The sequence below is a fragment of the Talpa europaea genome (assembly GCF_964194135.1).
Source record: "Talpa europaea genome assembly, chromosome: 1".
In the NCBI taxonomy this organism is placed as follows: Eukaryota; Metazoa; Chordata; class Mammalia; order Eulipotyphla; family Talpidae; genus Talpa; species Talpa europaea.
Window position 1 is genome coordinate 2,274,044 of NC_140073.1, and position 24,009 is coordinate 2,298,052.

At 65.3% G+C, this 24,009-nt stretch overlaps 1 protein-coding gene across 2 annotated transcripts; it reads right to left on the reverse strand.

The window, feature by feature from the left end:
- Nucleotides 1-9,177: 9,177 nt before the first annotated feature.
- On the reverse strand, nucleotides 9,178-23,878 carry IGHMBP2 (immunoglobulin mu DNA binding protein 2; the record flags this gene model as incomplete). Of its 2 annotated transcripts, none has more annotated exons than XM_084242398.1 (15): nucleotides 9,178-9,375; nucleotides 9,844-10,041; nucleotides 10,901-11,730; nucleotides 12,327-12,450; nucleotides 13,124-13,218; nucleotides 13,586-13,704; nucleotides 13,975-14,157; nucleotides 14,882-15,056; nucleotides 15,779-15,926; nucleotides 17,359-17,559; nucleotides 18,083-18,246; nucleotides 19,952-20,049; nucleotides 20,221-20,410; nucleotides 21,852-22,021; nucleotides 23,793-23,878. In XM_084242398.1, the coding sequence occupies 15 exons, from the start codon at nucleotides 23,876-23,878 to the stop codon at nucleotides 9,178-9,180; spliced, it is 2,979 nt and encodes a 992-aa protein (XP_084098524.1). The 2 variants fall into 2 exon arrangements, with proteins under 2 accessions (XP_084098524.1, XP_084098525.1); XM_084242399.1 differs by having other exon boundaries at nucleotides 9,844-10,016; nucleotides 10,894-11,730.
- Between the last annotated feature and the right edge of the window lie 131 nt (nucleotides 23,879-24,009).

Below are 24,009 nucleotides of genomic sequence, written 5' to 3' on the forward strand. Positions count from 1 at the left end.
GTGCCGCCTCTGGGTAAGCCCCTCCCCGTCTGGGGAGGCTCCGCCCCTGCCCCGCCCAGAAGGCGCCGCCTCTGGGTAAGCCCCGCCCCATCTGGAGAGGCCCCGCCCCGGCTCGCCCCGGCCCCGCCCAGACAAGCCCCGGCTGGTGCTCAGGCCGCACCACCTGAGGCCGCGCACCTGGCTGCGGGAGGGCGGGGCCGGGCGAGGTCAGAAGCCAGCGTGAGGCGGGGGCTCTGGGGCTCCCACTAGAGCGCCCCCCCCTCCCCGCTGCCTGGCCGGGCGCCCGGGAAGGGCTGTGGCCGCTGGGGAGGGGCCTGGGCACAGGCGGGAGGAAGCAGAGGGACCTGCAGGCTCCAGACGCTGGGACCCCGCCTGCTGCCCTGCCGCTGCCCCCGGGGGTGCACGGGGCACTGGGGGTGGTTGTCTCACTATTCAGCTAATCCAGCCCCGCACAAACCCCCCGTGAGCACCGGGGAGCCCCCAGAATCCTCCGTAAAACCAGTGTCAGGTTGGCCTCCAGTGATACCAGACAAGCCCAAGAGCAGGAACGAGGTGCTGCTCTGAAAACGGAAGAAACGAGTTCACAGGCTGCTCGGGGGCCCCAGGAGCTCTTGGTGGCAGGCACTGGTTTCCTGTGACGTGCCCACAGAGCGGCTTTCCACACGCAAGATCATTCCCTGACAGCCCCGGGCCCGACGCCTAGAGCAGGCCGGCAGGGCTGCCTCCCCCTGGGGCCCCAGGAGAGAACCCGTTCCCTGCCGGAGCCCACCCTGGCGGGCGCCCCTTCCTCCATCTTCGCCAGCAGAGCAGAGCATCTTCCAGTCACCCCGGTTGGGTCACCATGTCGGCTCTCCTGCCTCTCACACACCTGCTGATTTGTTGGGTCCACCTGGGTAATCGGGAATAATCTCGCCTTGACTTGTCTGTAAAGTCTTTCCCCCTCGTGTTTACAGATGAGGACATGAACGTCTTGGGAGGGGGCATTAGTCTGCCCACTGCACTGTGAAAATGGCCTGCCCCTAGAGACAGGCCCGACAGACAGCGGGGCGCGTTCCCCAAGGCAGCCCGGGGTCCCTGCCCGTCAGCTGCCTGTGAAGCCACGGGCCGCCTCGCCCTGCCCGCACGCACACGTTTTCCCTCAGCAGTTAGCGCTCCGCTCTAGGCTTAACATAGAACCGAAGATCTCCAGGTGCAGGGGGAACGTTGAAACAGGAGACAAGATGTCAAAGCAAAGAGGAGCGAGGAGCCCAGGGGAAGGAAGCCAGCAGGTGCCGAGGGGACCGGGCAGCAGGGGAAGACAATGCCCCCAAGTCTGGGCTGAAAATTATTTTCAACCGAGGAGTCACGTGTCAATCCAAATGTGAGGCTAAAGAGAAGGCCTCAGAAAGGCAGTCACTCTCTCTTAGGAAGCCACTAACAGCAAAAACCAAGAAACTGAAAAACGGGTGAGAGTGGGGATGAGTCCATGAAAGTACGTAGAAAACTAAGCAGATAATGGGCCTCCCCTGGTGGCACAGCGGTTCAGCGCCGGGTTGCAAGGCTGCCCGGAGCCTCTGCAGCACCGGTTCGTTCCCCGGCCGCTGGGCAAGGGTTCCACAAAAATAAATAAATAAATCTAAAAAAAAAAAAAAGAAAGAAAGAAAACTAAGCAGATAAGAGAAAAAAGACAATAACTCTCGGGGGGTGGGCACAGAGTTGCATGAGAAATGAAATGTCATCCGAGTCTATTCCCACGACTGTCCTCTGTCCTGACCTGTCCTCCCAGGTGGCCCATCCATGGCCATCAGTGAAACCCTCTTGCCCGCTGGTGGGGGATGGGATAGAATGGCCCAGCACCCAGCTCCCTCCCAAGCTTCCAACTTCCACACCAACCCGCCTTCTCAACACCCAGACACGCCCTCGCGGGTGTGTGACAGGCCATGCGCGCAGCGCCTGGAGACAGAGACCTTGAATCTGCGCAGACCCGGCTCCGGCCTCTCCTCTCCCGGCCGCCTCCACCCCAGGACCTGCAGCCCCGACCTCCCCCCTGCCTGGGCCTGCAGCCAGGAGGCCCCTGAGCCTCTCCGTTCCTCATCTCTCTCGTCCTGTAGGTTCCAACCCAGAATACACCCCACATCCCCCTAGTCCTCTCTATCGGCCCCTCGCTCTCCCTGTCTCTGCCTTGACCCCCACGATCCCTTCGCTACAAGCCCCGGGGGCCTGCCAAGGACCCTCCGACAGCGACAGCGGGGCTCAGCACAGAACCCAAACTCCCCCTGAGATCCTGCCCCTACCCCCATGACTCCGTCCCGTCCACACACCACTGTGGATGCCGCGGCAGCAGCAGCGCCCACCCCCTCACTCGGGGCGCGCACCAGTCCTCTCCCGACCCCGAAGGTCCCTCCTCGGGGCCTCTCCTGTGCATTTTCCTTCTCAACTCCAGACCTCAGTTCCGCGGCTGCCCCCGAGCGTCTCCTCTCCGAGGGCCGCTCAGACCAGGACCCTCCACCGCCTGCCACCTTCTGAGATGCTCTTACCCACCGTCGCCCCCCGCCCCACCCGACCTCCCTTCCAGAACACACCAGCCCTCAGAGCTCAGGCGCCCCCCCGTGGGCGCCCCTCGCTCTCCGCACCCAGCGCCCGGGGCCTGTCAAAGGAAACGTTTCATCGTCTCGGGCACCGGCCCTGCTGCACTGCTCCGGGGCAAAGGGGCAAGGAAGCGGGCGTGCGCCGGGGTGAGGCTCTTCCTAGACGCGGACGCGAGCGTGCTGGGCCGTGGCCGGAGGTGCGTCACGAGGCGCTGCCTGCTCTTGATGGTTTCTCAACCATGTAAAACATAAAACCCATTCCCCGCGCGTGGGTCATCAGGGAGGGCGACCGGCTGGCCGGGCTCCCACCGCATCTGCGACGTTGGGAAAACGGCTTCCGTCCAGGCGGGGAGAGGCGCGCGCGCTTCAGTGACAGCGGAGACAAACATCAAAACCACGCGGAAATGGTTTCAGCACATTAAGTGAAAACAGCAGAACACAGTTTCTGAGCAACTTGACAGCGACGCTGTAAATAAAACGGCGGGAGCACTCGGGGGGCCGCCGGCCAGGCCCTGGGAGCGCTGAGCGGGGTGAGCGCGCCGGGGGTTTTATCAGGGGCCCTTCAAACGCTGCTTCACGAGGAATCGAGGAATCGGCATGGTTCTTGGCTCCTGCTGGAAGAGGACATTCCAGAGGCTGGGAGAAGCAGCAGAGCCAGGAATTCGAGGCCCAGCTCTGGGCCCTTCCTGTCCTGGGGCCCTGACCGCTCCCGGCAGGGCATTCAGCAGGGGCTCCACAGTGGGGACCGTCGAGACCTCCACTGCCTGGCCCCATCCCTGTGCCTTACCTGGGCCTCCTCTGTCACGTCCCCTCACAGCCACCACCCCGGCTGTCTCCCACGCACCTCCTCAGCCTGCCAGCAAGCCCGGCTGCTCCCAGCCTCAGGCCCGGCCCCTCCCTCTCAGGGCAGCCTCCGTGCGCAGAGTGGAGCACGGAGGCCGGGCCAGACTGTGGGGCCGGCCAGTCTGCTCACTGGCCCCGGCCTCTGTGCCCTCAGCTGAGAAGCCGAGGCCACCCTGACAGGGCAGGGGAAGGGTTACAGGGCGGAGCCTTCCAGAGAGCCTGGCTCAAGGGGGCCCTGGAGGCTTCAGCCACTGCTGCTTTCAGGAAGTCCTGGGACACAGAATGGCCACGTGACCCAGCAATTCCGCTCCAAGGCAGAGACCCGAGTGGAAGCATGTTCACGGACACGCTCATGCACACGTGTGCATAGCAGCGCTGTTCACCACAGCCAAAAAGCGGGAACGTGCAAATGCCGGCCCAGGCGTAGGTAAACAAACATGGCCGTGCAAGCCATGGAGCTGCATCCAGCAGCAGCCGGGTGAGACCGGACACGGGGTGAGCCTGGAGACCAGCGTCCTCGTGAGGACGCAGACACTAGAGACCAGCATGCGGGTCCGGCTCTGTGAGACTCCACCGTGGGCAGGTGCAGAGGGGCGGAGCTGGATTCTCGGGCTCAAGCTGCAGGGAAGAGCAGGGGTAGGGAGTGGCTGCTAGTGGGCACGGCTTCATCTCAAGGGGCGAAATGTTCTGGAACTAGATGGAGGTCATGGTTGAACAATATTATTAATGTATCAAATGCCACCAACTTGTTTACTTTTGATGTTTGATTTTATGGTGTGTGAATTTTACCTTAAAAAAAAGCCCAGCAGGAGCCGGCCTGGAGGTGGGGCAGCAGCTGCAGGTGCATCAAGCACTGTTCCTTCCACACTTCTTTCTGCCCTCGGAGCTGGCCTTGTCTGCAGACAGCCTCACAGTCACAAAAGGGCTGCATGTTCCCAGGCATCACATCTCCTCACAGCACTGAGAAGGCGGCGAGGAGGCCAGGGTGCCTGGAGCAGGCCCCTCCTCACTACCTCCTGTCAGTGGTCTCTGGGAAATGACTTCCCCTCCACCACTCACTGGCCGGGTTCAGGCTGCAGCCCCCCAGAACCGACCGTGGTCAAGGGGAGTAGGATTGCCCCACTGACTCCCCTCACTCTAGCACACACCGTGGGCCCCAGGCATTACACCTTGACCCACGGGTGCCCTTAGCCAGGCTGATGCTGCCAACCGCTTCCCCCAGCAAGCAAGGTGCAGGACACAGGAGACAGTGCACCCAGCAATCTCACAAACACACCCCGATATCCCCCCCAATAAACATGCAGCAACACCTCTCATAAGATAGTCCTGAGTCAGTGGGAGGGGAGCTGAACAGCGTCGGGGCACAAGGTGGTCACTGTCCCTCCAGGTATGGCCTATGGGGGGCTGAGGGAGGCTGAGCAAATGCCAGCTCTGGGCTGCAAACAAGTGTCTGCCTGACCCCAAAACTGAGCCAGAGGACAAAGGTCACTGGAGCCGCGGCCCCCTGGCAAGGGGGTGTCCTCAGAATCTCCACATCCCTCTGTGCTCTGCCCCAACCCTTGAGCCCCAGAACCAGGAGCGAGATAAAAGGATGTTTATGCTGGAGTTGGGGCAGCTTGTTTTGCTGCCATGGCAACGGGCGCAGCCTTCCCTCCCGTGACGGATTTCCAAGGGCAGCCTGTTTCCAAGGGCAGCCTGGCCCCCTGGTCCTCTCACCCCCGGGAGGAGCGGCTTCCTGCCCTGACCGCCCCCCTGTCTGTTTTCTGGAATACAAGTGAGTTCGTCCTCTTCGGAGTGTGGTCCCAGGTTCTTAAGACTTTTCCTATTGTTTGTGTCACTGCTGAGGGTTGGGTCAGAGTTGAGGGGGGATAAGCATGAAGCCGCAAGTCACCCTAACCAGAAGTCTACTTGTGCCTCCCACACAATGGGCCCTTGGGCCTGACCCCCGCGGCCTCACCAGGCCAGAACAAGGAACAGCAACCGTTGCTTCTAAGCAAGAGGCGGCGGAGCGTGAGCTCGGCTGGAAGTGGATGGCTGCGTGTCTGCACTGTGAGCCAGGAAGGGGGTTCACAGTGCCCCCGACTTCAACTGCAGCTCCCCAAATTAAAGGGATCTTCCCGGTCATCCAGAGAGAGGCCAGGCTCCGCTCCCTGGCTCTAAGTGCTGGCGCCAGGAGGAGACACGGCCCACAAGCCAGAGCCCCGTCCTCCCCACTCAAGGACGGGCCCCCGACATGCCTTCGCTCAGCCAAGAGGAAGGACCAGAAGCCCCCACGCCGGCTCAGCTGCGCGGCCTGGTCCCGCACTCCCACGCTCCCCAGGACCTCCATCTGCCCAGGGCCACAGCAGCTCTGAAGCACCTCTGTGCACAGCAGAAACCGGGATGGCCAGAAATTAGGTGGCCACAGCCAGGGTGCATGACTTGACAGGCAGGACACAGGTGGACCGCAGCCGCCATTCACCCCCAAACCCCACCTGCGCTATCTAGCCAGCGGCCTGCTCTGTCCGCCAAAAAGGGGACCGGGGCACTGTGAATGCAAGCTGCCCACCGTGGGGCCGGGGCCGAACGGGAACAGGGTGTGAGAGACCCTGAGGCGGGGTTCGAGTCTCTGGGTCCCGAGATCGAGCTCACATCAGGAGAGAATCCAGGCGCGGCTGCCGAGAAGATCCCCCCGGAGGTGGAGACGCCAGGGCGGTGGCTCCAGGGGCTTCGAGCACGTGCCCCCACCCAGAGCACGTGCAGAGACGGTCCCGGACCACGGAGGCGCTGCCCCGGGAGCCCAAGGCTGCTGCACCCTCTGAGCCAGTGGACCCCGCATAGAAAGGGGGGCCCGAGCCACACGCCCCTCTCAACGGGCGCGGGACGCGCGTGACGAAGGCCAGAGCGTGGTCGGGACCATAAAGGTGAAAACAGAGCAAAATACTTAAAATAACCGGCGACACCGAAGAACGAAGTGAGGTTTCCCGGTGAAGGGGGCGGGGAGAGGAGCAGGGGCCCGGGGGGCCCGAGGGACGACCGCGGGCATCGAACAGATTAAAGTAAAAAGGTGTGAGACCAAAAAAACGCATAGAAAGTGTGTAAGTAAATAAAATCTGCCCACACACTCAGGCCAGGAGGGATTTCCTCAGCTGACGCTGCCGACGGGCTTGGGGGGCCGGGGGTGCGACCCGGCACCCCTGAATTCATACCACACCCGCAGGGGGGCTCTGACAGCATGAAGCCCCACCTCAGCAGAGCCCAGCGGGGGCAACTCTGGGGGGGCGGGGGGGGGCAGAGGAGGCGTGGGGGGGGGAGCTGAGCGGGGCCCCAGGGGAAGGGGCGTCGCCCTGGAGAGGGTGGGCAGCCAGAGCGGGAGGGGAGCACGGTCGGGGTGATTCACGCGCCGGACAGCCCATCCTGGCAGCGTCCGAGATCCATGCCCGGCCAGGGGACAAGTCGGCTCACTGGCTCCACTTTCCTCCAGGCAGAGACGTTTCCAGACCAAATAAGGCTGCAGCTTCAGCGGCGCTGCTGGCACAGAGCACAGCTCCTTGTAAGTGGCAGGCCTGAAGCTTCCTGGTGCCATCAGCCCCTCCTGTCCCCCCGGGTAACGCTCCAAACACCCCAGGTAAACACAGGAGGGCCGGCCGGGGCCCGGCACCGCCACCGCCACCGGCCTCGTGCGGGGCGCGCGTGGGCTGACCCCTCCCAGGTGCCGCCTCCTCTCCTCCCACCTCCCCGCTGATGGCAGCCACGGGCCTTTCCTGGGGGCTGGAGGCACCTCGTTTTGGGGGCCCGCGCGTTTACAGCACCTCCCGCCGTCTCCCGCTTCACGGCTGAAGATGCCGAGGCGCAGTCACAGCCCGTCGGGGAGCAAACCCGCGGTGAACCCCAGGCTCCCTCCCGCACCGTTTCTCCCTGCGCCCCGCCCCGGAGGAAAACACAGCCCCCCACCCCCGTCCCCGGGGAGGGCGGGCCAGCACCGCGCCCTCGCTGGCCGGGAAGTCTTGGCTAGAGATGTTTTTTCCCATTTTCTTGGGCGCCCCGTCCTGGCCAAAGCGGGGATGTTTTTCAAGCCACCAGCTACAAACATTTTCCTAACAAGGTCTCCCTGGAGGAGAGATGGAAACTGTGATATTTCAACGATGCGTCCAGCCCAGCTTGCGAGGAGGTCGGTGGGGTGGGGGGAGCCCTCCAGGGGGGACGTGGGCGGCTGACCCCAGACCGCGCGGCTCGGCACCGCCAGGGGGCAGCGCCAGGGGCCTGCCAGCCGCAGAGCCTTCTCGGCACAGCCGGGGCTGGGGAGCCCGCGCCTGAACCTGGCCTTGCTGCGGCCGGAGGCCCGGTCCCCTGACCGCCGGGCTGAGGGCGCCGGCTCAGGGCGCGTGGCCGGCGTCTGGGGCCAGGGCTCACTCCCACGAAGGCTGAGGGACAGGCCGGTGCTGCCACCAGGCCCTCGACAAGCACACGGTGGAGCCCCAAATGCCGCCTCCCGCCCCGGCCATCAGCTGTCCACACTCCCTGCCCGCCAAGCGTCCCGAGGCAGACTCTGCACCTCCATAAACCACTGACAGGACGGGGCGGGCCCACACACACAGGCCGCCCTTCTGGAAATTCCCAGTCCCCAGCCCCGTGGCAGGAGCTGGCGAGGCCAGCGTCTGGCAAAGGGGAGCGGGAGGGGCACAGCGAGGGGGTCAGGCCAGGGCGGGCGTAGGGGGACATCCAACCCAGGAGGTGGCACTGAGAGGACATCGGGGCTGTCCCCGGAGAGGGTGACACGCGAGGACATTGGGGGCAGTGCCCCTCGAGAGGCTACTCAGCACCGGCCAGACCAGAGAGGTCAAGGGCGCGGCCCAGCAGGGACCAGCTCCTCCAGCGCCGACTACGGTGCACGAGGGGCTGGGGGCGGCCCCAGGTGGGGGAGCTGAGCCCACCGAGGCCCGGGCACGCGGGGGCGGGAGGGCAGATGGGGGCGGGGCGGAGGGCAGACGGCCGGCCCTCAGGCCTGGGGGGAGGGCGGTGGCCGCCACAGCCCCTCGCCACCCCTGCTCCCCTTAGTCTCGCTGTGGCCCCACCCGACCCGACACCCCGGCAGGTCTCAACTCTGAGCGTCCCCATCTGGAATTTCTGCCAAACGGCACAGGTTCCCCTGCCCAGTCATCTGGCAGCAGGACAGGCGCCCCAGCAGGCGCCACCGGGCTCTGAGCCGGGGAAGGTGGCACCGTCCGGAAGGGAGAAAACACGCGCTTCAGACACGGAACTACTCGCAGCGGGCTGTGTGCAAACTTTCATTTGGTTTTTAAAGATTTTATCCCTTTACACAAGTCAATCCCGAGGCGGAAACGGCACATCCTCTAAGGTTTTCTCACGCAAGGTCCGCGGCAGGGGTCAGCCGGAGGGAGGTGTAGCCACGCAGTCCCCGGGGACATGGGGACAGCTCCCCGGACCTGCCCAGGACCCAGTGCAGGACGGGCTGGGACCACCAGGAGCCCCGGGGCCTCATGGGAGCAGGCGGCCCCTGCAGCACCCGGGGAAGAGACAGAAGGACCGAGGCCGTGGGGAGCCACCGCCCCCACGGGCTGAGAGCGGGCAGCCCGGGTGGGGGGTCCCCCGATGGAGCCTGTGCGCAGGCGTGTCTCCAGGGACGGGGCACACAGGGCTCCCGGCACCGGCAGCACCCCGCGGGGGCTGGGGCCCACTGTCACGGGGGGTGGCTCGGCGGACAGGACCCTCTCGGCGAGGCCGTGGGCCGGCCTGCTCGCCACGCTGTCCTCAGGGGCCCAGGCCCTCACTTCTCCCTGTCCTTCCGTCTGCTCTTCCTCTGGCTGGTCAGTTCGTCCAGCTTTTTATCCAGCCTCCTCTGCAGCTGGGCCCGCTTGGCTGGGTCCAGGGACCGGTCCTTGGTGCCGCTACCCGGGTAGAGGACTCCTTCCCGGCTGAGCCTCTGCCGGGCGTGGGCACGCGCCTTCTCCCCGCAGCCGTGGACCTGGGGCACGCGACAGTCAGGACCATGTGGCCCGGCAGGGGAGGGCAGAGGCTGGGCACCCACACCCCACGCCTCCCTTCGCCCGGCCAGCGCTGGGCCGGGCCCACCCCAAGCTCCCTGACGGCCGTGTCCCTTGTGGGGAGACAAGCCCACAGGCCTAGCAGAGGCAGGTCTCAGCCCAGGACCCCCAAGGCGGGTCATTCCTCCTCTGGGCAGAAAATGACTTTTCCTTCAAAAGTCCAGGCCTGTGGGAGCTGCCCCCACCCTGCGCTGACCACCAGGAAAAACAGGCCCTGCACCACGGCTCCTCCGGGGCGCCCGCGACTGCCAGGCTGGCCTAAGTTCCTCCAGTCGCTCGCCAGGCCCTCGCAGCCCCCACTCTCCCCAGCCCCACCCACCACCCAGCCCGGGCCCACCACCCCCACTCCAGGCAGGGCCGAGCCCCCTCCCGCCAGGAGGCCCGCGCACCTCGGGCAGGTGGTGGCTGAGGCAGTAGCGGCGGCCGCAGTGCGGGCAGAGCTGGCCCAGGGTGGCCACGCTGGCCGAGCACTTAGCAAAGCCGCAGGTGTTATCCGCCTTCACGGCGGCCGAGACCAGGGCGTCGAAGTCCTCCTCGGCGGGCAGGTCCAGGAGGGCCGGCCCTGGCGAGCACAGGGGGGTGAGGGCTCTGCCGGAGCGCTGCGCCGCTTCCCACTTGGGGTGCACACACGTGTCCCACAGCTCAGAGTCCAACCCCGCTGCTAGGAACCGGCCCAGGGGTGTGGGAGGCCTTCTGCGGGCCGAGGGGCGTGCACACGGCCTCCTGGAGTCACCCCCGGAGCCCAGAGAGACATCTCGGCAAAAGGGCGCGGCTCAGGGCAAACGTCAAAACTAAAGCTCAAAACAAAGGCCGGGAACAAGCTGAGCACGGGTGGGGGCTGGGGGTGGCCAGGAGACGTGCCGAGCCTGACAGCGCGGGGCGGCGCGCGGAGGGGAGACAGAGCACACGCCAGCCCCAGCCCTGGGCGGCAGCCGCCTCTCTCCACTGGGTTGAGACGGGGGCGCCGGCCTGAGGCCGACAACTGCGCGCGCGGCCCCGCCCCCAGGACTGAGCGAGCGGGCGGGCGGGCACAGGGACACCCCAGACGCTCACCGACAGGGAAGGGCAGAGACATGAGTGCAGCCGGAACCCCCCAGAAAACCCAGGCTGTGCACACGACCGGGCCTTTGCGCTGTGGCCGGGCAGCTCAGTCACCAGGGAGGGGCATGGGGTGCGGGGCCCAGGTGTGCGCCCGCACTGCCCGCTGCTGGGCCGGGGACCGTGCCCCTCCCGTGGGGCGCTCCCCCCATTCCCCGGCCTGCACCAGGCTCCGGGGTGGGGGGGCGGGAAGGGCACTGCGGCCAGTGTCCACCCCCGGGGGCCTCAGACGGAGCCTGAGCAGGGCGAGGAGCAGGGCGAGGCGCGGGCCGGAGGGAGGAGCCCCACCTCCTCTGGAGGGCGCTGGGGGCGCACGCGGTGCTCACCTGCCACCGACTCACCTTTCACTTCTCGTTTCTTCTTCCTGTCGGGCGCCTTGCGCGGCCCTGAGGCTGCGGCCTGCAGTGCCCTCTCGGCTGCAGGCTCCTGCTGGCCGCCGGCCCTCGGCAGCCGCTCCAGGTGCGGGGCCTTCAGGTCCGGCTGCTCCGGGCCGCGGGGCTCCCTGGGCGGAGGCTCGCTGGTGGAGGGGCTGGAGGCTGCGGGAGGGAGGGAGGCTCTGCCGGGGCCGGGGGGCGGCGGGGCGGCCGGGGCCCTCTTGGTCACGGTGATGAACCTCCTCTTGCCCTCCCCGGTGCTGTCGTGCCGCAGCCCCAGCTCCTCGGCCGCCTGGTGCACCAGCATCCTGTCGCGGGCGCTCAGGGACGCGGGGAACTCCAGCTGCGCGCGCGTGCTCCCCACAAACTCCTCCAGCACGGCCCGGAAGTGGGCTGCGCCGCCGCTGCTGCTCTCCGCGCCCCCGGGCCCAGGCTGCGGCGGGACCTCCGGGCCGGGCTGCTTGCCGCCTGGTCGCCCCTGGGCCGGCCTGGCAGCTGCTCGGGCCTCCGGGGCCGCCTGCCGCCGTCCGCCCGCGGGCTTCCTGGCCGTCGAGGGGCCCGCGGGCTTCGCGCCCGCTCGGCCAGGGCCTGGGGTGCTCTCATGGGAATAGTTCTCCGGGACGAGGTCGTCCAGGTACTCGAAGGCGGTGCGCACCTCGCCGTGCTCCGCGACGTAGTCCAGCAGGGTCCTCAGGAAGGCGTGGCTGCCCACCGTGCGGGAGTCGCAGACGACGGCCACGTGGCGCCGAGCGCGGGTCACGGCCACGTTGATGCGCCGGTCCTCGGCCAGGAAGCCAACCTCCCCTGGGGACGGCAGACCTGAGCCCAGGTGCGGACAGCAGGCCCCACGGCCCCTCGGCGGGGACCCCATGCGGCGCGCTCCGGCCCCACCCCCTGCCCCGGCCACCCCACACGCCGGGGATCCCGCGGCTGCTTGGGTCGTTGCTCGTTCCCAGCACATACGCCGCCGCCGCCTCCCTCAGCCAGGCTGGGGAAGCGGCTGGGACCGCCGGGACCAAGAGGGAAGCACAGGGTGGGGGCGGGTTGTAGGCAGCGGGGGGAACCACCCCGTGTTTCCAGCTGGGAACGCAGCCCAAGCAGTGCCATGAGGCCCAAGGGGCGCTCTGGGAGCCACCTCTGTGCAGACGGGTGTCCCGGGCAGCACCCCACAGCCATGTGCCTCAGTGCCTCCGCTCTGCACCCCCTGCCGGTACCCCCTCCCCTCCACTCGCTCGGGCACCTCTGCCCGGGGCCAGCGCCTGCCCGGCTAGGCCGCCCCACACTGTGGGGCTGTGGCTCTTTCCATGGTCTCCTCCGCAGGACGGTGCACTCTGGGGGACGCTGTCCACACCACGGGCCAGCAGGCACCCAGCCGCCCAGGGACGCCCACCCGCACGCACCTTTCCTGTTGGACCTGACGAAGGACAGAATCACGGCCTCCTTCTCTCGGCCTTGGAAGCCATCAACGGACTTGATCTCAAGCTCGGGGTGCTTGTGACTGAGGCTCTGCCGGAGCAGGTCCACCTGAAACACCGCAGGGCAGGCCTCAGACTCCAAGCCTGCCTTTCCGCTGGGCAACCCCCTCCTGGCGGGAAGCCCCACAGGGCCTGCCTCACGGCCTGCTTGCACCCACGCAGATCACACGCTCACGGCCTGGATGCCCCAGCCTGAGAGCCACCACCTTCCTTGGCCATGAGGCCACCCGCTGGGCCCCGGCAAGTGTTAGCCAGGAGGCCAGGGGCGTGAGCGTGCTGGCCCTCCTCGCACGCTGCGGCTGGAGTCTTCCTCCCTGAGGACCCGGCCTTGCTCTGCAAGCACGTGGGCTCTGAGAAGTGGGGGCAGGCCCGCATTACTGCTGCCTGGCCCAGAGGAAGCAGGACCCCGCCTGCTAGAGCCAGCCCAGGGCCGGGGTGAGCTGAGCCAGCTGGCCAGGCACCCGCTGGGAGCTTTGAGGGGAAGGCGCGACAGGTGTCCCCCTGGGATGAAGTTCTGGCCCGAGCCATCCGGTGGGTGGGGCTGCGGCACAGCAAGGGAGATGGGTCAGGCAAACAGGTGGACGGGTGGACGGAGAGTGAGCAGAGCCCAGGGGTGAGGTAGTCAATTCCACCCTGGAGTCTTTGGTCACAAAAGCCCATCAACTGCCCTTTTATTCACCATGGCCTGTCCATGACACAGAGAGAGACGTGGGGGCCCCCACCTGGAGGTTGTACGGCGTGATGATGGCCATGTCCCTCGCCGGGACCCCAGCGTCCACCAGGGCCTGGACATGCAGGCTGACCAGGCGCACTTCACCTGTAGGAAGCGAGAGGCCTCTGGGTGAACAGCTGCCATCAGCGCTGGGCCCGAGGGCATCCGGGGCGAGGGCGGGGGCTCAGGGTTGCCGACAGCCAGCGTTGCTTGAGCACAGGTCACCTTGTCCTGAGCCTGCCCTGACCCCCTGGCAGCCCTGGGCCTGGGCCTGAGCAGAAGGGAGAGGGCTCTTGCCCCAAGGCCAGGCCAGGCCGAGCTGGGCGCCGAACTAGCACAAGGACACAGACCCCAGCGCCACCGAGCCTGTGCAGCCTGCTTCCAGACAGCACGTCGAGGTCAGCTTCAGGGTGCTAGGCTCGCCCCCACAGCTCCCCCGGCCCTCCCCCACGGCTCCTCCCAGCCAGCTCACCAAGGTTCCCCTTAGACTGCTCGTCCTCCTGGTCCATCTCGAACAGCCCGCAGCCAGCCGTGTCCACCAGCAGCAGGGGCGTGCCCGTCTCCTCCGTGTCAGCCACTCCTGGGAGGTCCCTGCACGCAGACCAAGCCCGTGAGGCCACTGAGGCCCTCAAACAGGACTCACACTGCCTCCAGCTCCTCACCCGTGGGATACAAGGAGCAGGAACAGCAAATTCCAGGCCCTTCCCGGGCCAGACTGCGCTCCCTCCAGAACTAGTCTCAGAGGTGGCTTTGCTCCAAAATCTCCACAGAGCGTGGCTGAGGGGACCGGGGCCCGGCAGGGGCAGGGACCGGGGCTTGGCAGGGGCAGGGGCCAGGCGGGGGCGCACACCCGAGTCTCACCGCAGGAGGTGCTCCGCCACGGAAGGGTGGGCTGTGAGCTGCCCGCCGTACAGCGCCTCCGAGGCCCACTGCATGATGGCGCGGTGCATGCGGTACTGCACGGTCAGCGTGCACACCACGCCGGGGCCCCGCTCCTCCGCCAGCCGCTCCATCAGGCTGAGCGCCAGCCCCGCCTGCGCAGCCCTGCGGGGAGAGGGGCACAGGGGCCTGAGTCCTCAGCCCAGCGAGGAGCCAGGGCGAAAGAAAGCAGCCCCAGACCTCAGACCCCAACTTGCCCCTCGGGTCTGGCCTTAAGTAAGAGAGTGGTTGGCTGGAAATCGCCCCCCCAAAGCCCAGACACCCCGATCCCAGATCCCCTATGTAAGAAAGGGGACTTTGCGGACGTGAAGGAACACCCAGAGACCCACGCGCAGGCCTCACGGGCCTGTGCTCCAGCCGGAGACACACGGTGAACAAAGGGTGCCCGCCGCGGGCCACAGGGGATGGCTGTTTTAGATGGGGCGTCCCAGGCCATGACCAGGAGAACCCCCGGCATAAAAGAGGGGAAGGTGACGGTCCAGTGTGAGGGAGGGCGTGGTGTGGGCTGGGGGCAGCAGAGGGGCACCGGGGAGGCAGGGAGAGGAGGGCAGGGCGGGTCTGGTGTGGCCTCACAGCCAAGGATGGAGCCCCGAGCCAGCCATGGTCCAAGGGCCCCCAGCCGGGGAGCATGGCCACGGCCGTGGGCACCCCCGCCCAACCCGTCACGGGTCTTCACCCAACGCATCACTGGGCACGGCCAGATGGGGCTTCGGGGACGCGGTGAAGGGCCCGGCCCTCGGGAGCACACGCCTGGGCCCTGCCATCGCACACCCTGGGCCCCGGGGCAGAGAGGCCCTGGCGAGGGCCTGGGGCGGGGTGGGGCGCCTACTTGTGGGAGGTAATAGTGGGGGGCAGCTGCTTGTGGTCACCCGCCAGGATGCACTTCCCCGCCTTCAGCAGGGGGATCCAGCAGCTGGCCTCCAGCGCCTGCCCACACTCGTCAATGACCACCACGTCGAAGGCGCCGTCGGGCAGCAGCTTCAGGGGGCCGTCCGGGGACGCACCTGGGGAAGTTCGTGCCCACTGAGCAGCCGGCGCGCTGGAGGGCCCCCGCCCCGCCTCACCGCCCCGCCTGCAGCTGCGTGTGGCTTCGCTCTTGGGATAAAACCTAAGACACAAAATTGCTGCTGGTCCGAGTCCCCCCGCTGAAGTGGGGGGCAGCGTGTCCTGAGCCACAGGCCACCCTAATGCCTCCGTCAGTGAACCTGGTTTGGGGAAGATGCCCGAGAAGGCCGAGGGGCAGCGGCTGGGCGGCACAGTCAAGGGCAGGCATGTCCAAACCCTACTGTGCTCCCGCCCCCACCCCCGCCAGAGAAGCCTGAAAGTCTGTGCAGATCCATAACGGGGTGGGGGGTTCCTTGAGATCTCCCCAAGTCCTGGTTTAATGCCGGCCGGAGGAGGCGGCCAGCACAAAAAACCAAGGAGGAGTCTCTGAAAAGCCAGATCAGCTTCGCAGACATGAGCCAAAGGCCTGCAGCCCCCATCTGGGGGACGCTCAGCCCCACCATGACTCCACCTGGGGAGGCGCAGCGGTGGTTCCGGGTGCCTGGCCCTGCTCCCCCCCAGTTCCGTGGTGGCAGTGACCCCCACGCCTGTGATGGCCACGGAGGCAGCACTCGCTCGAGGCCGAGTCCAGCGCTGCAGCTGGGAGGCCGTGGGCAGCTCAGGCAGGACAGCGCCACGCGAGCTTCCGAGGAGACGGGACCCGGGCGGGCGGGGGGCCCACCTGTGTTGGTGGCCAGGACCGCGTCGGCCGAGCGGAGGCTCTCCAGCGTCGCCGCCTCCTCCCGCTCCTTCAGCTCCTTCCTCAGCTGCCGGACTTCATCTCGAAAGCTGCTTCTCTCCCCCTTATCCTGGGTCTTCCTGCTCCTCGCCTACGGGGCAAGAGGAAATGACTGTCCTGCCAGACGCCGCAGCGTCCAACAGGCAGCCGGGCCGCGCCGGGCTCCTCACGCCTGCGCTGCGGGCGGGCTCCCCGCGCGTTGTCCTTGTTTACCGTCGGCCGCTGCGCTTCAAGCGGCTCCTGGAGACACTAAAAAGCGTTCCTGATGGAGCGACAGACACGCTAAGCACCTGACATTCGGACGGTCTCGAGGTGCCACTGCCGGCCCAGGAGCGACAGTCACCTGGGAGGCCGCGGGGCGGCCGGGTGCTCGGGCGGGAGCGCCCCGGCTGCAGCTGTGGACACTGGCTCTCAGGCCGCGGGGCCGCTGCTGGACTTGCGCGGGGCAGCAGCAGCTCCCGGGTTTACAAGCGGAGAGGAGCGCTACTGGCCTCCACATTTGTCAAGAGATTAAAAACACTTCTTCAGCCCCAGAGAAGGAGTCCTGCGGCCCCACCGTAAACTCTCAGCACGCCTGTAGCCCCTGGCCCTCGGCCCTCTGCGCCGGAGCAGCTCTGGGGCAGGCGCGCTGCTGGCTGAGCAGGCCTGCAAGCACAGGCGGAGGAGCCCAGCGCCAGCCCAGCTCTTCCCGCGTCACCGCTCACCTGGGTGCCGGCGTGTCCTTGTCCCCACCTTCCCGGGGGCCCCACCTGGTGAGGCCACGGCTGACAAGCAGCAGGCCAGCACCGGCAGGCAGCAAGCCGAGGCGGGAGCCCCTGGGCAGGACGCAGGGAGGTGGGACAGACGCCCACCTCAAGGGGCGGAGGGCTGGGGTGCAACCACGGGGAGATGCCCTCACACACCCCGGTTCTTGTGGCAAAGACGGCGTGAGGTGGACCCACAGCGCGGGGAGAAGGCATGTCTCATAAACTTCTATTCTGGGCCTCCCCGGTGGCGCAGCGGTTGAGCGCTGGGTTGCGAAGCTGCCCGCAGCCTCTGCAGCGCCGGTTCGATCCCCGGCTGCTCACCGGCTACCGGTGGAGGGTCCCGCATGGCGCGCAGACCTCTCCTGCCGCCCGCTGCTCCCCTCAGCAGTGTGCTTCGGTCCTTCTGCCTGCTCTGCTCCCCGCTCTGGCTCTGGGGAATTCTCTCACCCTCCCGCGCTTCTGACTGTACCCAGTGCTTGTATAAATAAATGAATAATAAATAAATAAATCTTTAAAAAAAAAAACTTCTATTCTCAGGCCCCAGGTTGCCCTTTTCCTGCGGATGTCACCCACAGCCTGAGCCGGGAGGGACGCGTCCTCCTTCCGCCCCCCACCATGGCCAGCTCTTACCGGCCGCCAGGACGGGCTCCACACAGGGGGCGGTGCCCACGTCAGGACCCATCAAGTGAGTCCACGGAGGCCGCAGAGGGCAGAGGGACGTGGACAGACCCGCGCAGCAGCAGGCCAGGCGCCACCTGAGGCCTGCAGGACACTTACCAAGGCCTGGTCGATGTCCTTCCTGATGTCAGCCACGATGCGGGCGCCATCGCCCCGCGCCAAGACAGCGTCCAGCGAGTGCTGCTGGGTGGACTCGAGCAGGCGGGCAGGGTGGCCCAGGCGCAGAAGCCTCAGCTTGCTCCGTGCCAGCCGCTCCACCAGGTTGTCCACGGCCACATTGGAGGGTGCACAGCACAGAACCTGGGGCGAGGCTGACGTCGGCGTGGGGGCTCATTTAATTAAACCCCTAAGTTCGCACAAAGACCACCCAAGGGGCATAGACAACTGCAGGGTCACATACGGCCCTCGCGTTCCCGCCCGCCCGCACGCAGGCCACGGCCACCCCAGCCCTCCACACCGACACACAGAGACCAGAGTCTGTGAGGCCCCGGCTGAATCCCCAGGACCCGCGTCGAAGCAGAGAGTGAGACCCTCCACTGACAAGCGCCGGCCCGACTGCCCAGAGCAGAGCCCTCCGAGCCGTGCACGGGCGTCCCTCAGCCGCCTGGGCTCCTGCGGGCACAGCCGACAGGCCAAGTCCAGGCCTGGCATGATGCTGCCAGAGGCCTCCACAAAGGCCTCCTGCTGGGGGGCTGCAAGAACTGCTCCGTCACCCAGACCCGAGCTCCCGCACGCCCCCAAGCCTGTGCACCTGTGAGAAACCAGAGCAGGCGCAGCCAGCGTCCCCTCGGTGAGGATGCGGCCAGCACTGCTGCCTGCCCACCTTGAGGCCCTGCTTCACCACCTGCTGGATGACCTCCACCACCGTCGTGGTCTTCCCGGTGCCGGGGGGGCCGTGGATGATGGCCAGCTCTTTCTGGGACAGCGCAAAGGAAACTGCTTCCTGCTGGGAGGCATCCAGGGACGTGTTCGCGAAGGTCAGGGGGCCTGCAGGGAAGGCAGCGGCCAGCCCCATTGTGGGGGCGCTACCATGAGGGAGAGGGACTCGGGAGCTGTGCTCGCCCAGCCGCCCGTCACTATGAAGCCACAAACATCTTCAGGAGATTTTCCCGCGGGGCCCCGGCTGCACCCGCCACTGCCTGCTCTGGAGGCAGGTTTCTGGACCACAGCCAGGCCCACGCCCGCGCAACGGCCTCTGGCGGCTGGTGTGCTGCAGCATCTGCGGCGTGAGTGCAAGAGGAGCCACACGGCCTGCGGGGCCCGCACACTGACATCCTGCCCCGCCACGGGCCGGGCCAGACCTGCCCCGCAGATGCTCCCGGCAGGTGAGCCCCCACACCGGCCCCTCAGGTGCCGGGAAGGGACAGAACAACAGACAAAACAAGCTGCCGGTCAGCTCTGGGGCTGGGTTTCTGTTCTGATTCTGATCTGCACGACCCCCACTGGCTATTTGCTTTGGGGACTCTGGGTCCGCGGGAGGCGCCCACGGCCTCTCTGCTGCCACGGCACCCAGCACAGGCGCTGCACAGATGCAGGACAGCACAGACGCCGGACAGCACAGGCCGGCCGACAAAGCAAGACGACGGAGACAGCCCCGGGAAGCGGTGACGCGCCTCCCACCCAGGTCCCAGCACCCCCGCGACTTTGCCCTGCGCCCCCCAAGCACCGCGTGGTCAAAGGTGCCTCGTTCCTGACGATGAGGGAACTGGGCTTCGCATCTGTGCCCCGCACAGAGCAGCCTCTCGGTCAGGATTTGGCAGAGATGACAGAGTGAATGTCAGTCCCCACATTTGGGAGCGCCCCTGCGAGCACCGGGGCCACCCTGAGTGCTCACCCAGCAAGATGCCGAGGCCGGGCAGGCCTGTCGGGGCGCGCTGTGAGCACCTGAGCCCAGCACCCAGTGGGGGCGGAGGAACGGCAGCCGCGGGACGCAATGGTGACGCCGCTCAGAAACGGGGTGGGGTGAGGACGAGGGCCAGGACCCCAACCTCCCCAAGAGAAAAGAGTGGGGTGAGTGTGAGGGAGCGCGAGTGTGTGCAAGTGAGTGTTAGTGTATGTGACTGTGTGTGGTGTATGTGCGTGGGGGGGCGTATCTGGGATGTGTGTGTGTGTCTCTGGTGTGCGTGTGCAGCACGGACATCCCTCCACGCGGAGGCAGGGAAAGCACAGGGAAGGTCGGCGCGGCAGGCGCTGCTTCCCTGTCTGACGTGCTGCCTTATTTCCAAATGCACAATTAACGCGACCAACCGCCCTTACAATCCAAAGTGAGTGACCTAAAATCTGAAGGACACTGAAAAACAATGAAATGAATTCAAAATTAAGACTTTTCACATCAAAACGCTCCCAAGCGCAGCACCCTGCAGGCTCCACCGCCCCCGCGCCGTGCTGCAGAAATCCCCACATCTCGAAATGAAATGCTCGGATGCCAGCAGGCACAAAGCTCAAAATGAAATGCTCGGATGTGCGGAAGCTGCCTCTTTGGTCCTGAGAACAGAAAGAGCATCCAGTCCGCACAAGGCACTCAAAGACCATTCTAGAAATACATACACTTCCTATCAATATAGGAATATTGATACATAGACTTTCTATCAATATAGGCTCCTCTAACCGGACATTCTCAAACTCTGGGCAAAAAGGTTGGCAAGACCTGTCAGCAGTGATTTCAACCAGAAAGAGAAGCACAAGTCCTCACCAGTGTCCCTGGCCGGGCTGGGGGCCGATCCCCCGAAGAGGACCTCGATCAGCGGGGAGGCGGGGCCAGAATGGTGCTTCCTGAGGGCGACGAGGGCTCTGCCGAGGGGGACACCTGCCATCAGGGCTGCGTGGAGCCCCACCCACCAGCGCCTGAGCCACCCAGGGCCGCCCACAGCCCCCCAGGAAGGCCGGGGGCATCCCCTCTCGCAGGCCAAGTGGCCAGAGGGGAGCACCGAGCTCAGGCGACCTCCAGTCACTCACACTCACCTTTTCAGACGCTTGTAAGTGACGTCGTTCGCAAGTTTCACCAGTCGGTAGGAATTCTCTCGGTCCGAGCTCAGCTGGACGTCCCGGGTCTCGTCGAAGGCCACCGTGACCGATTTCTGGGTGACCCGGGTCAGGATCCCGGTGGCCAGCTGCCCGCCCTCGTTCGCCTCATACAGGCCCACTATGTCACCTGCAGAAACAAGGGCTTGGTTACATCAGACGCTGACCCACGTGAAAAGTGAGTTATTTCATATAATAAATCCTGTGTGGGTGCCAGACGTCACACCCGTTTCCTTCCTTAATAGATGAAATCAAAAGCGATCGGAAAAACATTTTTAATGCCTAAATCACATGTGAAAACTGACCTGAGGTCAGTGAACTGTTCAAAACAAACATGACAATCAATTAAATACTTAAAGTGCCTACTGTGCACCAGGCTCTGTTCTGGATACCGGGCTGATGAGGAAGAAAACCACCCGCACCATCACGTTAGGGAGGAACCAACACGACCACCCCTCAGATGCCAGTGCCGAGGGCCCCAGGGCAGGGGCGGAGGGGGGAGCATGTGGGGAGGGACCCCCGAGGGTGACCCTGAACACAGTGGGGGCCCGAGCACATCCGAGGGAGGTCATTCGGGTGGGAGGCAGTGGTTGCTTGCCCCCACTCGGTACAGCCCTCTCCATCTCGAGACATCTTGAGTCTAGGGCCGGGGACAGAGCGTGCTCCCACGTCCCCAGCCACAAGGGCTGGCTCAGGATGGGTCAGCTGACATCAGCACCCTGAGACACAGCGAGATGTCTGCCTGGGCACCTGAGAAAGAGACACTCACTCTCCCCGGCTGGACCAGAAACCAGAGAGGCTGCAGGAGCAAGATCTGCCTCTGACCAGTCCTTTCTCCCCACCCCATCCATGTCCAAGCCCAGCCAGCGTTCCAACAACTGTGGGGCCAGAGCCCTGGAAATTCCAAGTCTCTGTCACCACCAAAACGAGGTGGGGAGACTTCTTGGGGGAAGCATGGTGCGGGTGATGCTGCTTTCTCCGTTTCCATGTATGATGTCTAAAACGGGTGTGCTGGCCGTGTGGGTGACAGACTTCTTCCCACAGTCCCCACCCCTGTCCAGCAGGAATGCCGCAAGCCTAGCCCGAGTCTGCTTGGCCTGAGAACAGGGTGGGCACCGGGGTCACTCATGTACGCAGCACGATCTGGACCAGGGCCACCCCAGGGGAACGCAGTGCCAGCACCGAGCTCCAAGCAGCCAGGTTGAAAAATCAAAGAGAAACAGCTAAACCCATCTCGACGCTGAGTTCACTTAACCCAGTATGTGAACCCAGTATGTGATATTTCCACCTGTGGTCAGAGTGCAAAAAACTCACTCCTGACATAAACTACAATTTGGGGGAGTTAAACCTTCAAAATCTGGTGAGTCTTACGCACGTAGCAAGCACCAGCCACTTTTCAAGTGGCCAAAACCACACGTGGCCAGGGCCGCCGCCCTGGGCTATGCAGACGCAGACTCCCAGGAAGCCATGCCTGTAGCTGCAAAGCTCTGGCCCCGAACGCCAGGTGTGGGCCCTGCTCATGGGGTGAAAGTCGCAGTCTGGGGGCCAACAACAGTCAAAGCTGCACATACCAGGGGTAAAGCTGTTGCTGGGAAGCAGGGTCGCTGCTCCACATCTCCGGGGCTCCAAGGTGACCAGCAGCCGTCCGTACAGCCCGGTCCTCTGGCTGGACACCTGCAGCTTCAGCAGACACACCCCACGGCTCTGCAACTCTTTCAGGGAGATGTGCTCCTGCCAGGACCTGGAAGACAGCCCATGAGACGCCGAGACCTGCACTTTGCCAGCTTTCCCCTCGTCCATATGGGGGGTGGGGGTGGGGGAGGGGCTGCTCTCCCATTGGTTTCCCCTCAGGCCCATCACCTTTACTCTCCCTCTCACCCCAGTTCCACCCCACTAGGTTCTATCAGGATTACATTGTTGGAGAGAAGATATCCAGCAAAAATGCCCTGAAGCCACCTCTGCCTCTTACCCCCGGCCACAGCCTGGCTCAAGCCCATATCACTGGCAGCCTGGACGGAGAGCTTCCTGGAGGCCTCATCTCTGGGCACTGCCTGTCCAGCTGCTCAAGCAACAGCACCCCAGGCTCCTCCCTACTCGCAAACCGAGTACCCTTTCTTGCCTGCTTGGCTGCGCTGAGGGCCACTGGGCACGCACTCCCCCACAGCCCTGCTCATCTGACCAGACTGTCTCTGCACGGAGCTGTCTCTGCACTCGCTCGTGCTCAGGACTCTGACCTATGGTAGATGGTTTCCCCTCACAGCAAACCCGTGCAGTGGGAATAATCCCACTTTACAGATGAGGATGCTCAGGGCTCAGCGGCCGGCCTGCAAAGCCACACAGCCATAAAAGGAGGAGCTGGGCTGCCACTGACGTCCATGGGTGGCAAAAGGGCTTGGCTCTCAAGAGCAAAAGCTTCTCACGCAAACCCTACCAACGGTGGCCGGACAGTGGCTGAGCACCAACCCTGGAGCCAGACTGCCGGGCCTCACATCCCGACTACGCCTTGCCCTTGACCCTCCCTCACCTCTGCCCGCTTAGATATGAGATAATAGGGCCTCCCCTGGTGGTGCAGCGGATGAGCGCTGGGCTGCGAAGCTGCCCACAGCCTCTGCAGTGCTGGTTCGATCCCCGGCCGCCAGCGAGGGTCCTACATGGTGCAATAGACCTCTCCTGCCGCACCCGCTGCTCCCCTCAGCAGTGTTTCATCGGTCTGCCTGTTCTGTTCCCCACTCTGGCTCTGGTGAATTCTCTCACCCTCCCACGCTTCTGACTATACCCAATGCTTGTATAAATAAATAAATAAATCTTTAAAAAAAAAAGATATGAGATAATAACACCAGTGTCCTATTTTAGAGACATGAGGCTTAGAGAAATCAGTGCTTTGACTGCCCCTGGTAAGTGTTCAGCAATTTGTGTTTCAGTCAAGTGAATACTCCCCGTCAGAAACAATCTCCGGGTCTCATGGCTCCTTCCTCACATGCTGAGCGGCCCTTCCTGCCCCTCCTCCTGCAGCTGCGCTGGGGTGAAGGTTAAGTCATCCTTAGCCCTCCCCGGGGTCCGCTGCTCTTCCTGCCGACTTCTCCCCGCACACACGGCGCGGGCATTGGTCACCCTGGCTTTCACCTGCCCCTTCTGCTCCCACCCAGGGGGGCTGCGGACCCCACCTTATCCAGGGCCCAGCACAAAACAGGTGCAAACGTTACCGAAGCGGGGGATAAAGAAAAGGGCAGAGAACAAGCCGGGGTGGACGTGGGGTCCACTGGGGACAGAGGGAGGACCAGGCTGGAGATTCAGAGGGGGCTTAGGTCGAGGAAAGGGCTTCCGGGGGTCTAAAGGCGCAACGGGCTGCCCGGGAGGTGACGAGGCTTCCACCCCCGGCCCCGGGCCCCGCCGACCCGAGGTCGGGGCTCCCCGGGCGAGCGGCCCCGAGCGGGGCTGAGCGGGGCTGGGCAGGAGGGAAAGGCCAGGCCACCCGGGGGGACTGGGCAGGAGGGAAAGGCCGGCGGCCGTACCTGCGCTCCTCGACCTCGGCGTCTCTCTCGAGCTCCAGCAGGTCCAACTGTTTGGCCACGAAGCTCTCCACGGTGGCCGAGGCCATCGCTGCCGCCGGCCTAGGCCCAAAGACGCCGCGGCCCAGCTGCCCCGCGCGGGCCGTGTTCCCCACCGGACCCAGTGCGTCGACGTACAAGGTTCGCGCCGTTTCCGCTTCCGCCCCGCGTCCACATCCGC